General features: G+C 44.6%; 1 protein-coding gene across 2 annotated transcripts in view; it reads right to left on the reverse strand.

Moving 5' to 3' along the window:
* gphnb (gephyrin b) overlaps window positions 1-14,537 on the reverse strand; it is a 412,308-nt gene that overhangs the window by 100,947 nt on the left and 296,824 nt on the right. The window contains exon 9 of one of the 2 annotated variants that reach the window (XM_060916133.1): window positions 14,157-14,183. The exons of the other annotated variant lie outside the window; for it this stretch is intronic. Within the exon in view, the coding sequence (XP_060772116.1) occupies window positions 14,157-14,183 (27 nt within the window). The remainder of the gene's footprint in view (window positions 1-14,156; window positions 14,184-14,537) is intronic. 2 annotated transcript variants of the gene reach the window in all.

The following is a 14,537-nucleotide window of genomic DNA, read 5'->3' on the forward strand; positions in this document are numbered from 1 at the left end:
GGAAAGAATGGCTGTATGGATAAGTGGATGGAAGGAAGGAAGGATGAATGGATGTGTGGGTATTTGGCTAGATTAATGGGTGAATGGATGGATTGTTAGACGGATGTATGGATAGACAAACAGAACATCAATAATCTGCCATACAGCTGTTCAACTCAACTACAGTTCAAGACAATTCAGTTTGGTTTGATAATTTCCAGATCTATTTTAGCTACATTTTTTACTTATTTGAAATCTTTCCCCATATGTATTGTAAACAATAAAAGGGTGTATAGAACACACAAAAATCAATAGAACTAGCTGTGGTGTTATTCTTCACTCAGCTATCTCTCTCTCTCTCTCTGAGCGAGACACTATACAATTTATTGAGGTATTTCACCTGATGTCACAGGGTCACGTGATGCCCCGGTGTCCGCCATTTTGAACGTCAAGCTAGCTAATGTCAACAACAGTAGCTGGTATGTTACTGTAGCAATGTTTGCATTCAGTCATTTGGATGACTGTTAAAACCTTTCAGTCTCAAGTTTTTCCTTTACTGGATTTACTAGTTTACTGAGCTAGCGCGCGCCGGCCACCGGCAGAGGCTAGCGCGCGCTAGCCAGCTAGCGCGCTAGCTCCCAGCTTGCCCGAGCGCGCTAGCTCAGTAAACTAGTAAATCCAGTAAAGGAAAAACTTGAGACTGAAAGGTTTTAACAGTCATCCAAATGACTGAATGTAAACATTGCTACAGTAACATACCAGCTACTGTTGTTGTTGACATTAGCTAGTGCTAACAGCTAGCTGCTAGTACACTGCTACAACTACACCGACCCTAATAATACAGGTCTTGGTCATTGCCTGGTAACAGCAAATTTATAACGGGCAATGTCTCGCCCTGTAAATGCCCTACGTCGCTGGATAGTGAAGGTGTTTTCTGCATCTCGCTCCTTTTTCTTTTATGTTTTTCCTTTGTCGCCTTCCTCGCATTCAAACTGATTCGAGCCGTGCCGTCCAAAATGGCAGCATCACATGACTTGGTCACGTGGGTGAAATACCTCAATATGAAATTATTTATAGAAAACAAATATAATGCTACATATAACTGAACAGATAGAAAGATGGGTATTTTGTACTGATTTGTTTGTATAAAAAACTAATATGATGGCCCAGGTGTAAGTGAACAAAGCATAGAGAAAGAAAATACAATTCAAATACAACTGCTATACATTTGAACTTCAGTGGAATTTTGTGATCGTATATTTTGCTTTGCATGATTATCATTTTATCACTTCCCTTTTTCAGATCGTCTTTCCTTAAAGTGCCATTCCACCATTGGATGTATTCTTTGGCATAAAATACAATATATTTTGACAACACATATAAATGGTATCACTAGATAGAGAAATCTTTTAGCTTCAAAATGATATATCAAACATAATTTTTTGACAACGACAAGTATATTAATTTTGAGACCAAAGTCACCTACCCTTTTAATTTCCGCGCGTGATGTCATCGGCAGGTTCCCCTTCTTGTGTACCACGTGACGTGTGACGTGGCACATATTATCAGCAATGGCGGATAGAACGCGATAAAAATAATACCAATAAATCTAGCTAATACCAATAAATCTAGCTAACTGAAAGATTAACTCAAAATTTTTCGCAATTTTTTTGGCCCCCATATACGAGGAGAAATGACTCTCTCACTCTGGGGGTTTCCTGGTCTAAAAATAGACCGACACGTGGTACACAAGAAGGGGAACCTGCCGATGACATCACGTTTCAGTACCGCGCAGAAATTAAAAGGGTAGGTGACTTTGGTCGCAAAATTAATATACTTGTCGTTGTCAAAAAATTATGTTTGATATATCATTCTGAAGCTAAAAGATTTCTCTGTCTAGTCATGTTGTCATAAAATATATTGTATTTTATGCCAAAGAATACATCCAATGGTGGAATGGCACTTTAACGCCACCCTCCTGTCTCACCCTCCACTTCATTATTACCTCCGCCAAGGAGGTTATGTTTTCGGTAGCGTTGGTTTGCTTGTTTGTTGGTTTGTCTGTTAGCAACATTACGGAAAAAGTTATGAACGGATTGTTCTGAAATTTTTTCCAGAGGTGTGACTGGGCACAAGTAACAATCCATTAAATTTTGGCGGTGATCCGGATCACCTTCTGGATCCCGGATTTTTTTTAAAGGATTCTTGGCAGAGGTCTGCGCTCTCCGAGTGCTTTTCTAGTTTCACTTGCTTTGTTGTGCAATTTCAGAAATGCTTTATTGACAGGAACATCACAAATCCCTTTACAGACCATGGAAGAAAAAAAATTCAAGTAGTTAAGGGAACAGTTTAGCAGTGATGTGGATGATGAACTCATTCCATGCTAAACTCAAATTTGTAAATATGGACCATCTCTGCTTTTTAATATTTTTAAATATTAGTTTGTGTGGATCAGTGATGTAACGTGAGACAGGTATATGAAGATTTGGCCATGGATTTCTGTAAGATAAACTACAGTAGTCTCATAGGTCTAATAGTGAAAAAAGAAGCAAATATCAGACACTGAACATGTGACAAACAATAAAGAGACAACAAAAAAACAGAGTCATCTATATCCCCCACCCTATATATACCAACTATATACCAAGTTTCAAGATATTATTTGTCACATTTTTCAAGTTCTGCTGCAGGAAACCAACCCTACCTCTTTACACTGACCTCAGCATCATCATCATCATCATCATCCTTGTCGCGAGCGACAATAGGAGGCCATATTCAGGACTATTTATTCCTGCGGCAGGTGCACCGCGCCGACGCTCATTCTTTAAGTTTCTCATCAATCACAGTTTTGCCATGTTGCACCCACTGCCTCCAGATGTCGTGGTCGGCAGAGAGATCGTACCAATCCTCTGGGAAGCTACAAATGTCGAGGTCTTCCTTCATGCAGTCTTTCCATCACTTTTTGGGTCTGCCCCGAGAACGCTTTCCATGGGCTAGCTCCCCGAACAAGAGCTGCTTTGGAATTCTGATGCTGTTCATCCTGAAGACATGGCCCAGCCATCGCAGACAGTTTGATCTTATGGTTGCCTCAATGGAGTTGCAACAGGCTCTCTTTAGCACTTCTGCATTTGTGATGCCACCATCGGATCCTGAGGATTCGGCGCAGTGAGTGTTGGTGGAAGCACTCCAACAAGTGCATATGCCGGGCTAGTATAGTCCATTTCTCACTACCATAAAGAAGTGTTGATAAGATTATGGCCTTATAGACTACTAGTTTGGTAGTAATTGATAGTCCTTTCCTACCGAAGCAACATGCTGAGAGGGAGCGAAAGGAGCCGGCTGCTCTGCTGATTCTCTTTTTGATCTCTAATTGTGAGCCCGAAGTCTTTGCAAGTTTCGTTGAGTACATTTACACCCTCTTGCAGAGATCTGTGGTTGCTAGTAATGAGTGCAGCATCCTTGGCATATAGGAAATCACTTAGATGCGATACTGTGGCAGACTTGGTCTTTAGTCTACGCAGGTTGAACAGCTTGCCATCTTGTTTATGGCGGATGTTGATGCCAAAGTCGGGCATTGACTGGTGGGCCTTCCTCAACATGTATGAGAAGAAAATGATGAATAGGGCTGGTGCCAAAACACAACCTTGATGGAGGCCAGATGAGACTCCAAATTTCCCCGTAAACTCTCATGACACAGACACCTTAGCTTGCATACCCTTGGGGAAGCTTGTGATGATGTTAATGATTTTTGATGAGATCCCAATCTTGAGCAGGAGTTTCCACATGAGTGGTCTATTGACAGAATCAAAGGCTTTAACAAGGTCTACAAATAGGACATGACGTTCCTGATGTTGCTCGCATCATTTTTCAGTGAGTTGTCTCATGGCGAACATCATGTCATTGGTGGATCTTCCAGCTCTGAAACTGCATTGTGCCTCTGGGTAGTACTGTTCGACATGGGGCCATATCCGGTTAAGGATGAGTTTGGCGTAGAGTTTTCCTACAATGGAAAGTAGAGTGATCCCTCTGTAATTACCACAAATGAAGCGACAGTTCTTCTTAAACAGAGTGATGATAGTACTGTCTTTGAACTCCTGTGGCACCCTTTCTTCTTGCCAAATACGCAGAAGTAGCTCGTGCAGTTGAGATAGTAGAGGACACCCGCCGGTCTTGAGGACTTCACAGGGAATGCCGTCTGGACCAGGAGCTTTGTCATTTGATAGTTGTTTTAAAGCCTTCTCCATTTCTGCCATAGTAGGTGGCTCAGCAAGCTCGATTTGCACCTCCTCCTGTGGAATGTCATCTAGGACTGACAGATTTACTGTGTCCTGGTGGTTAAGGAGAGTGGAGAAATATTCTTGCCAGCGTACCAGTATGGCATCCTTTTCAGTAAGTTTATTGCCCTCAAAGTCGTTGATGGGGTAAGACCAGATGAGCGTCTTTGGGAGATCAGTTTCACTGCCTTAAAGAAACCTTTGGAATCGTGCCTGTCAGCAAGGGTCTCAATTTCACAAGCTCGATCCAGCCACCACTGATTTTGCAGGCTGCGCAGCTCCCGTTGGCAGGAATTTCTTGCTCTTCTGTAGCGTTGGCGGGATGCAGGAGTGTCGTTTTGGAGAACCTGTTGGAAAGCTGCCTGTTTTTGCTTGAGAAGGTTGGTGATGAAGATATTGTTCTCATCGAACCAGTCCAGATGATTCCTTTTAGCAAAGCCAACTGTCTTACTAGCAGAAGCATAGAGAGCCTCTAGGAGGGTTTTGCAGTGTTGATCTAAAGTTTCATTTTCCAGTTTAAGGTCCGATGTATGTTCGGCAAGCCTCTGTTGTAGTTGGTTGCTGAACTCAGGCAATTTCAGATGAGCAGCATTGAGGCGGCGCAGACCAGATCTCTTTTTGCAAGACGTTGCATGGAAGCGTAGTTGTAGTCATGCGCAAACAAGTCTGTGGTCAGTCCAGCAGTCTGCACTGTGGCGAACATGGGAGTCAACGAAGTCCGACCTGAAGTGATGGCGAATAATAATATAGTCGATCATATGCCAGCGCTTGGATCTTGGGTGCATCCATGTGCCTTTATGAATGTCGGTGGGAGAATAGAGTGTTGGAGATGGTAAGACCAAACTGGGCGCAGAGTTTGAGCAGCATAATCCCCTGATCGTTTTCCTGACCAAGGCCATGAGGGCCGATAACATTTGGCCAAGTCACATGGCCGCGCCCAACCCTTGTGTTGAAATCTCCGAGAAGAAAAAGTCGGTCATTTCTGGGAACCCCCGAGAGAACGTCAGTAAGTTGATTGTAGAAACGGGTCCTTTCCTTGAAGGGTCTCTTGAATGTTGGGGCATAGACACTGATGATAGTTGCGTGACAGGTCTTGTCTAGCTTGATGCGCATCCACATTATGCGTGAATTGATCCCTTTCCAGCTGACCAGGAGCGGGCGTAGTTGGTTCTTCACTGCTATTGCAATGCCTTCTTGCTTAACCTCATCACAGCTTCTACCAGAGTGAATGAAAGTGTAGGAGCCATCGATGAATTCCCCTTCCTCTGGAATGCGGCATTCACTCAGACAAGCATATCTATATTGAGGCATTCAAGCTCGGCTGATACCAGGGCAGATCTGCGCTTGGGAGCTTGGCAATTGGATGTAGTAGCATCTGACAGCGTTCTTATATTCCAAGATGCTAGTTTAATCTGCTTCATGAAATTTCTGCGGGCACGTTTGGGCTTGTTGGAGCCATTGGGTCCTTGCGGCTTTGCCAGTGGCTCGTCATTGATGCGTTTCCGCTGCCTTAGCGTGGGTCGCAGGTTGTTGTCTATACTCATTTGAATAAGGTCTGTAGCGGGTAGAGAAAACACAGTCAGGGGCTGCTAACCCCTGACCGTGGGTGAGTAGGCTGCCCTCTTCCGTACTCACATCTCCCAAAGGCATTGGCGTAATAGTGAACTTGTAGGAGATGCATATCTATCGCGTCATCAGCCTCCGGGGCGGTCAAGTATACAACAGTCAGTGGGCTGACCCAAGCTGGGACTGACCTGATGATTTTCCTCGAGGTTGTCTCCTGAAGCCTTTCCCGGACCAGGTATAGCTGCAAGGCAGCGGAGGTTTGGAATCAGGGTTTTCCTTCCCCTAGGTAAACTGCCGACCAAGGCTAATGAGCTCCACCTACCCAAAGGGAATATACCGTCCCTCACTCGGTCCCTAGTATAATGTTTTGTCTAATACAGATGCACCACATGTAGGTAGTTATAAAGGAATTGGGTGACCAGAGCCGTGAAGAGTAGTCACCCTATGCACCCCTACACTGACCTCAGCAGACCATGGCATAAGCCCATCGGACCTTTGGTCCAGGTGAGCTAAAAATTAAAATTTCTCACATTTCTTAGTATCAAAAGGCGCATATACATTACTTACTCAACACATATACCAACTTTCAAGCCTGTACCACTCATAGTTTTCAAGTTCTGCTCCGGAAACAAAACCTACCCTTAAGACTAACCTGAGAGACTAAGTCTGAAATTGTTTCCATGGAAAGATGAAAAAATTAAATTTCTCAAATTTCTTAGTATGAAAAGGCACATCTACATCACCTTGTTAACATGTATACCAAGTTTCAAATCCGTATCATGAATAGTTTTGGATATATGCTCCGGAAACAAACACTGCTCTTAGAAACTAAGTCAAAATCTATTTTTTATGTAAAAATTTGAGAAATACTTCTCATCTCATCTCATTATCTCTAGCCACCTTATCCTGTTCTACAGGGTCGCAGGCAAGCTGGAGCCTATCCCAGCTGACTACAGGCAAAAGGCGGGGTACACCCTGGACAAGTCGCCAGGTCATCACAGGGCTGACACATAGACACAGACAACCATTCACACTCACATTCACACCTAAGGTCAATTTAGAGTCACCAGTTAACCTAACCTGCATGTCTTTGGACTGTGGGGGAAACCGGAGCACCCAGAGGAAACCCACGCGGACATGGGGAGAACATGCAAACTCCGCACAGAAAGGCCCTCGCCGGCCACGGGGCTCGAACCCGGACCTTCTTGCTGTGAGGCGACAGCGCTAACCACTACACCACCGTGCCGCCCCTTGAGAAATACTTTTTTTCCAAAATCCAAAATAGCACAAAGCACCAGTTCACATGTTGCTTGATATGTATACAAAGTTTCATGAATATATCTTTAGTAGTTTTAAAGATATGGCACAGAAACGAAAACATGACCTGACGGACGGACAGCTGGACGGATGGAACCCATTTCTATATCCTCCGCCAAACTTCGTGGGGGGGAATAATTAAACAAACAGAGAAATAATAAAGAGTGACACCAGGAAGTTTCTCTTGATAACATCAGTGTCTCTCTTTCTTTTATGCTCCATGTGTGTATTTTTTCTGCACTGGGAACAAGGAGTCCTTTTCTATTAATGATAGATACTGTAATCAAGAACAAAAGTGATCTCAGAATTAGTGATGGATGCAAGATGTGCATATTGGGTCACCTTGGGTCGCATAGGATTAAGTGAGGATTTACACTCAAAAGTCTGTGGACACCTGACCATCACACAATATCTGGGCCTTCCCCAAACTGTTGCCACAAAGCACACAACTGTATAGGATGACCTACACAGAGCCCTGAAGTCAACCCCACTGAATACCTTTGGGATGAACCTGAGCACCGACTGAACCCCAGGCCTCCTTGTCTGACATCTGACCTTACTCATGCTCTTGTGGCTAAATGAACAAATCCCCACAGCCACATGCCAAGATCTAGTGCAAAGCCTTCCCAGAAGTGTGGAGGTTATTATCACAGCAAAGGGGAATAAATCTGGAACGGGATGTTCAAAAGCACATATGGGTGTGATGGTCAGGTGTCCATATACTTAAGGCCATTGAGTGTAATACCAAAAATTGTAGCCCTGGTATTCATAGCTCAGACATAATTACAGGTTTAAGTGCTATGCAGATGTGCTATGTTAGGTGAGAGTTACCCACATGTGGTGCAGTTTGAGTAAAACAGAAGCATGGCTCAGTTATGCAAAATTCTGTCCTTGGATTTAAGCCCATTTTCTTGCTTGATATCCAGCGCCGCTGTCTGAGAGTTTGATATAACTATGTCATGCTAAAGTTGTTTTTTTGGATTGTTATTACACAGAAATACTATAATGCCATTTGAGGCCAACATTAAATACATAATACTGCGAGTTGGCCTAGTGGTTAGTGTGTCTGCCTCTTGACCGGGAGGTCGCAAGTTCTACTCATGGTTGGGTCATACCAAAGACCATCATAAAAATGGTACCTACTACTGTCTGGCAAGGCATGCTGCAATACAGATGTGAGTGGGGAAGTCAAACTCTCACAATTACCAGAGGACCAGCCCCCCCAATATAACCCTAGCTGTATAGGCGACAGGCCGAGGGCTATTGAAACGGACACTGGCGCTGCACCCATACACCTTAAAGAGTTGGTTAGTACTGGGACAGGAGACTGTCTTGGAAAGACCAGATTCTGGCATGACAGGGACTTTGACTTGACTTTATTAAATACATAAATATGACACTATTAATTGACTAACAGTACAGTATAAGTCATTGAAAAGGTACACAAAGAGGACACTGACAGCAATGACAATTGCAAGGAATTTAGGGATATCACCATCAACAATACATGATATCATCAAAATATTCAGAGAATCCAGAGAAATCTCTGCACATAAAGGGCAAGGCCGAAAATCAACATCAAACTCCCGTGACCTTCGATCCCTCAGACGGCACTGCATTAAAAACCAACATGATTGTATAAAGGACACTACTACATGGGCTCGGGAACACTTCAGAAAAATGTTGTCGGTAAGCATAGTTCATTGCTGCATCGACTGTGCAAAGTGAAAGCCATATATCAACAACATCTAGAAATGGTACCCAATTCTCTGGGCCTGAACTCATCTGAGATGGACTGACACAAAGTGGAAAAGTGTGCTGTGGTCTGACGAGTCCAAATTTTGAATGGTTTTTGGAAATCATGAACATTGTGTCCTCTGGACTAAAGAGGAAAAGGACCATCCAGATTGTTACCAGCACAAAGTTCAAAAGCCAGCATCTGTGATGATATGGGGGCGTGTTAGTGACCATGGCATGGGTAACTTGCACATCTGTGAAGGTAGCGTTAATTCTGAAAGGTACATACAGGTTTTGGAGCAACACGTGCTGCCATCTAGATGATGCCTTTTTCAGGGACTGCCTGCTTATTCCAGTAAGACACTGCCAAGCTACATTCTGAACATGTTACAACAGCATGGCTTTGTAGTAAAAGAGTGCAGGTGCTAAACTGGCCTGCCTGCCTCCCATTGAAAATGTGTGGTGCATTATGAAGCGTAAAATGTGATAATGGAGACTCCAGACTGTTGAGCAGCTGAAGCTGTACATCAAGCAAGAATGGAAAAAATTTCACACCCAAAACTTCAACTATTATTGTCCTCTATTGCCAAATACTTACTGAGTGTTGTTAAAAGAAAAGGTGATGCAACACAGTGGTAAACATGCCCCTGTCCCAACATTTTTGGAACATGTTGTTGGCATCAAATTCAAAATGAGTGTATATTTACAAAAAGACAAAGTTTATTCGATTGAACATTAAATATTTTGTCTTTGTCCATCCATTCATTATCTGTAACTGCTTCTCCTATGCAGGGTCGCAGGCAAGCTGGAGTCTATCCCAGCTGACTATGGGTGAGAGATGAGGTACACCCTGGACAAGTCACTAGATCATCGCAGGGGTGGCACATAAAGACAAACAACCATTCACACTCACATTCACACCTATGATCAATTTGGAGCCACCAGCTAGCCTAACCTGCATGTCTTTGGACTGTGGGGGAAACCAGAGCACCCGGAGGAAACCCACGCAGACATGAGGAGAACATGCAAACTCCACACAGAAAGGCCCCCGTCAGCCTTTGGGCTCGAACTCAGAACCTTCTTGCTGTGAGGTGACAGTGCTAACCACTACATCACTGTGTCTCCCCTCATTGCACTTTATAGTAAAGTCTATTATACATTATGCATTGTTAATATAATGCATTATAAGTAGTCTTACTAACACAGTCACAATGGCAAAGCCACTTAGCTTGAATATTGTTTCATGTTTAATTATAAACACACTGAGATCTGTTTCTTTCTTTCTTCTTTTTTTGTCTGAATATTCTCGTTCATCCAGGTCATAGTTACGTCAAGTAAATTGAATTGAACACAACTAGACTTGGTTTTAAGTCTTTGAAAACATTTCACCTCTGATCCAAGAGGCTTCATCAGTTCACTTCATCAACTTGTCTGACTAGACTGGGCTAGTCTGACCAGCTGATGTGAGTACGCAGGTATTTAACCTTTGTGGAGTCGTTATCAAGACAACTGATGTCATTGTTTCTTTAGTGCTCCAAGGTGTGATAAAGTCTTTGGAGTCAACTTCGTTAGTGCTCCATTCTGTTGTAACGACAGTCGTTTGGGATCGTTAGAGTTGCTGGAGTCACATGAGGTAATTTGTGAACGACGTTGTTCTTGGAGGCTAAGGTGTGAAATCTCCTGGGTAGAAATGAAAGGACAGCATTGTAAGTGGGAGATAGGTGATGTCGCAGACCTCCTCCTCTGTTGAGGGATGGTTTTTCCAATTCCACATAGATGGCGCCCTTTGCTCCTCTTTCAAACCATCTGTCTTCCCTGTCCAAAATGTGTACATTGCTGTCCTGAAAGGAGTGTGCCTTCTCCTTTAGGTGTAAATAGACAGCAGAGTCTTGGCCTGAAGTGTTGGCCCTCGTGTGCTGAGCGACACATTTGGTTAGTGGTTGTTTGAAGAAGAAGAAGAAGAAGAAGAAGAAGAAACCTTTGTTTGTCACATGCACACTTCAAGCACAGTGAAATTCATCCTCTGCATTTAACCCATCTGAAGCAGTGAACACACGCGCACACACTCAGAGCAGTGGGCAGCCACACCAGAGCACCCGGGGAGCAGTCAGGGGTCAGGTACCTTGCTCAAGGGCACCTCAGTCCAAGGCCACCTCAGCCCAAGGCTACCCCACATCAACCTAACTGCATGTCTTTGGATTGTGGGGGAAACCGGAGCACCCGGAGGAAACCCACACAGACATGGGGAGAACATGCAAACTCTACACAGAAAGGCCCTTGCCAGCCGCTGGGTTCGAACCCGGAACCTTCTTGCTGTGAGGTGACCGTGCTAACCACTACACCGCCATGCTGTTTGGTTTCACCAATGTACAGGTCCAAGCATTCCTTGCTGCATTGGACAGCATATACCAGGTAGCTTTTTTGGGTATGTGGTGTATGGTCTTTGGAGTGTACTAGTCTTTGTCTGAGTGTGTTACTGAGTTTGAAAAATACAGGGCTGCGGTGCTTGTTAAAGAGCCTCCTGAATTTCTCAGATACCCCAGACACATACAGGATAACTATGCTCTTGCGCTTGTTATGTACCTCCTCATCATCCACAGTGTTGAGGTTCTTTCTGGAACGTGTCGCCATTTTCATAAAGGTCCAACTGGGGTAACCACAGGGCCTCCCTCAGGTGTTTGTGCTCTTCCTCTTGGGCCTGAGTGCTGGTGGGTACGTTATCAGCCTTGTGTTGTAGAGTTCTGATAATACCTAGCTTGTGTTCCAGTGGGTGGTGTGAGTCCAGAAGGAGGTATTGGTCTGTGTGTGTGGTTTCCTGTATACCCCAATGTGGAGGCCCCTGTCTTCTCCAATGTGGACAATCAGGCAAAGTATTATCCTTAACATCTTCCCTGGTGAAGTTGATGTTTCTGTCCACTGAGTTGTTGTGTTCGGTGAACGCTTGCACCTCTTGGGCTTTGATTTTGACCCATGTGTCATCCACATACAGTGTCTTGCAAAAGTATTCATCCCCTTGGTGTTTGTCCTGTTTTGTCACATTGCAAGCTGGAATTAAAATGGATTTTTGGGGGGTTAGCACCATTTGATTTACACAACATGCCTACCAACTTAAAGATGAATTTTTTTTTTATTGTGACACAAACAATAATTAAGATAAAAAAAAAAAAACAGAAATCTGTAGTGTGCATAGGTATTCACCCCCCAAAGTCAATACTTTGTAGATCCACCTTTTGCTGCAATTACAGCTGCAAGTCTCTTGGGGTATGTCTCTATTAGCTTAGCACATCTAGCCACTGGGATTTTTGCCCATTCCTCAAGGCAAAACTGCTCCAACTCCTTCAAGTTAGATGGGTTGTGTTGGTGTACAGCAATCTTCAAGTTATGCCACAGATTCTCAACTGGATTGAGCTCTGGGCTTTGATTAGGCCATTCCAAGACATTTAAATGTTTGCCTTTAAACCACTCCAGTGTAGCTTTAGCAGTATGTTTAGGGTCATTGTCCTGCTGGAACGTGAACCTTTGTCCCAGTCTCAAACAACTGCCTGACTCAGACAAGTTTTCCTACAGAATTACCCTGTATTTAGTGCCATCCATCTTTCCTTCAGTCCTGACCAGCTTTCCTGTCCCTGCGGATGAAAAATATCCCCACAGCATAATGCTGCCACCACCGTGCTTCACTGTAGGAATGGTGTTCTCAGGGTGTTGGGTTTGCGCTACACATGGCATTTCCCATGATGGCCAAAAAAATCAATTTTAGTCTCATTTGACCAGAAAATCTTTTTCTCTGTGTTTGGGGAGTCTGCCACATGCTGTTGGGCAAACTCAAAACATGTTTTCTTGTTTTTTTTTTTCTTTAAGCAATGACTTTTTTCTGCCCACTTTTCCATAAAGCCCCACTCTGTGGAGTGTATGGTTTAAAGTGGTCCTATTGAGGTATTTCACCTGACGTCACAGGGTCACGTGACGCCCCGGTGTCCACCATTTTGGACGGCAAGCTAGCTAATGTCAACAACAGTAGCTGGTATGTTACTGTAGCAATATTTACGTTCAGTCATTTGGATGACTGTTAAAACCTTTCAGTCTCAAGTTTTTCCTTTACTGGATTTACTAGTTTACTGAGCTAGCGCGCGATGGCTCCCGGCTCGGCCGGCGAGCGCGCGATGGCTCCCGGCTCGGCCGGAGAGCGCGCGATGGCTCCCGGCTCGGCCGGCGAGCGCGCGATGGCTCCCGGCTCGGCCGGAGAGCGCGCGATGGCTCCCGGCTCGGCCGGAGAGCGCGCGATGGCTCCCGGCTCGGCCGGCGAGCGCGCGATGGCTCCCGGCTCGGCCGGCGAGCGCGCGATGGCTCCCGGCTCGGCCGGCGAGCGCGCGATGGCTCCCGGCTCGGCCGGAGAGCGCGCGATGGCTCCCGGCTCGGCCGGAGAGCGCGCGATGGCTCCCGGCTCGGCCGGAGAGCGCGCGATGGCTCCCGGCTTGGCCAAGCGCGCTAGCTCAGTAAACTAGTAAATCCAGTAAAGGAAAAACTTGAGACTGAAAGGTTTTAATAGTCATCCAAATGACTGAACGTAAATATTGCTACAGTAACATACCAGCTACGATGTTGTTGACATTAGCTAGTGCTAACAGCTAGTTGCTAATACACTGCTACAACTACACCGACCCTAATAATACAGTTCTTAGTCATTGCCTGGTAACAGCAAATTTATAACGGGCCATGTCTCAACAGACTAAGAAGTTATTTCAATGACATTTAATAACATTTTGTTTATCCTGAGGACCGAAAGTAAATGAAAATGTGAACAAACCTTAGCTGTAATCAGATGGCGACCACCGGCTCCAGGGACGACCCGCTGATGTAGGCATGTTACCCAGCCTGACACAAAATATTTGTAGGCATCCAAACTCTTATACGCTTTCAGATCAATACCTGTGTATGGCGATGGGTTTTTAACGACATAGGTATACAGATCATGTGGGCCGAAGTCAGGTAAAGACGAGGGCTTCGTGTACTTCCGTACGTCAGTGAGCAATCCTGGTGGAAGCAGGTAAACGTCGTTCTCTAAGCCTGCTAACCTCAATTTTTGCAAATACCTCTCCCTCTGCTCGCCCTGTAAATGCCCTACATCACTGGATAGTGAAGGTGTTTTCTGCATCTCGCTCCTTTTTCTTTTATGTTTTTCGTTTGTCGCCTTCCTCGCATTCAAACTGATTCGAGCCGTGCCGTCCAAAATGGTAGCATCACATGACTTGGTCACGTGAGTGAAATACCTCAATAGACAGATACTCCTATCTCTGCTGTGGCTCTATGCAGCTCCTTCAGTGTTATCTTTGGTATCTTTGTTGCATCTCTGATTAATGCCCTCCCTGCCCGGTCTGTGAGTTTTGGTGGGCGGCCTTCTCCTGTCAGGTTTGTAGTGGTGCCATATTCTTTCCATTTTGCTATAATGGATTTAATGATGCTCTGTGGGATATTCAAAATTTGGGATATTTTTTACAACCCAACCCTGATCTATACTTCTTCACAACTTTGTCTCTGACTTGTTTGGAGTGTTCCTTGGTTCTCATGTTGCTTGCTTTGTAGGGTTGCAGAGTCAGGGTCCTTCCAGAACAGGTTGATTAATACAGACATCATGTGACAGATCATGTGACACTTTGATTACACACA

Source organism: Neoarius graeffei, chromosome 3, assembly GCF_027579695.1.
Source record: "Neoarius graeffei isolate fNeoGra1 chromosome 3, fNeoGra1.pri, whole genome shotgun sequence".
NCBI classification, from domain to species: Eukaryota; Metazoa; Chordata; class Actinopteri; order Siluriformes; family Ariidae; genus Neoarius; species Neoarius graeffei.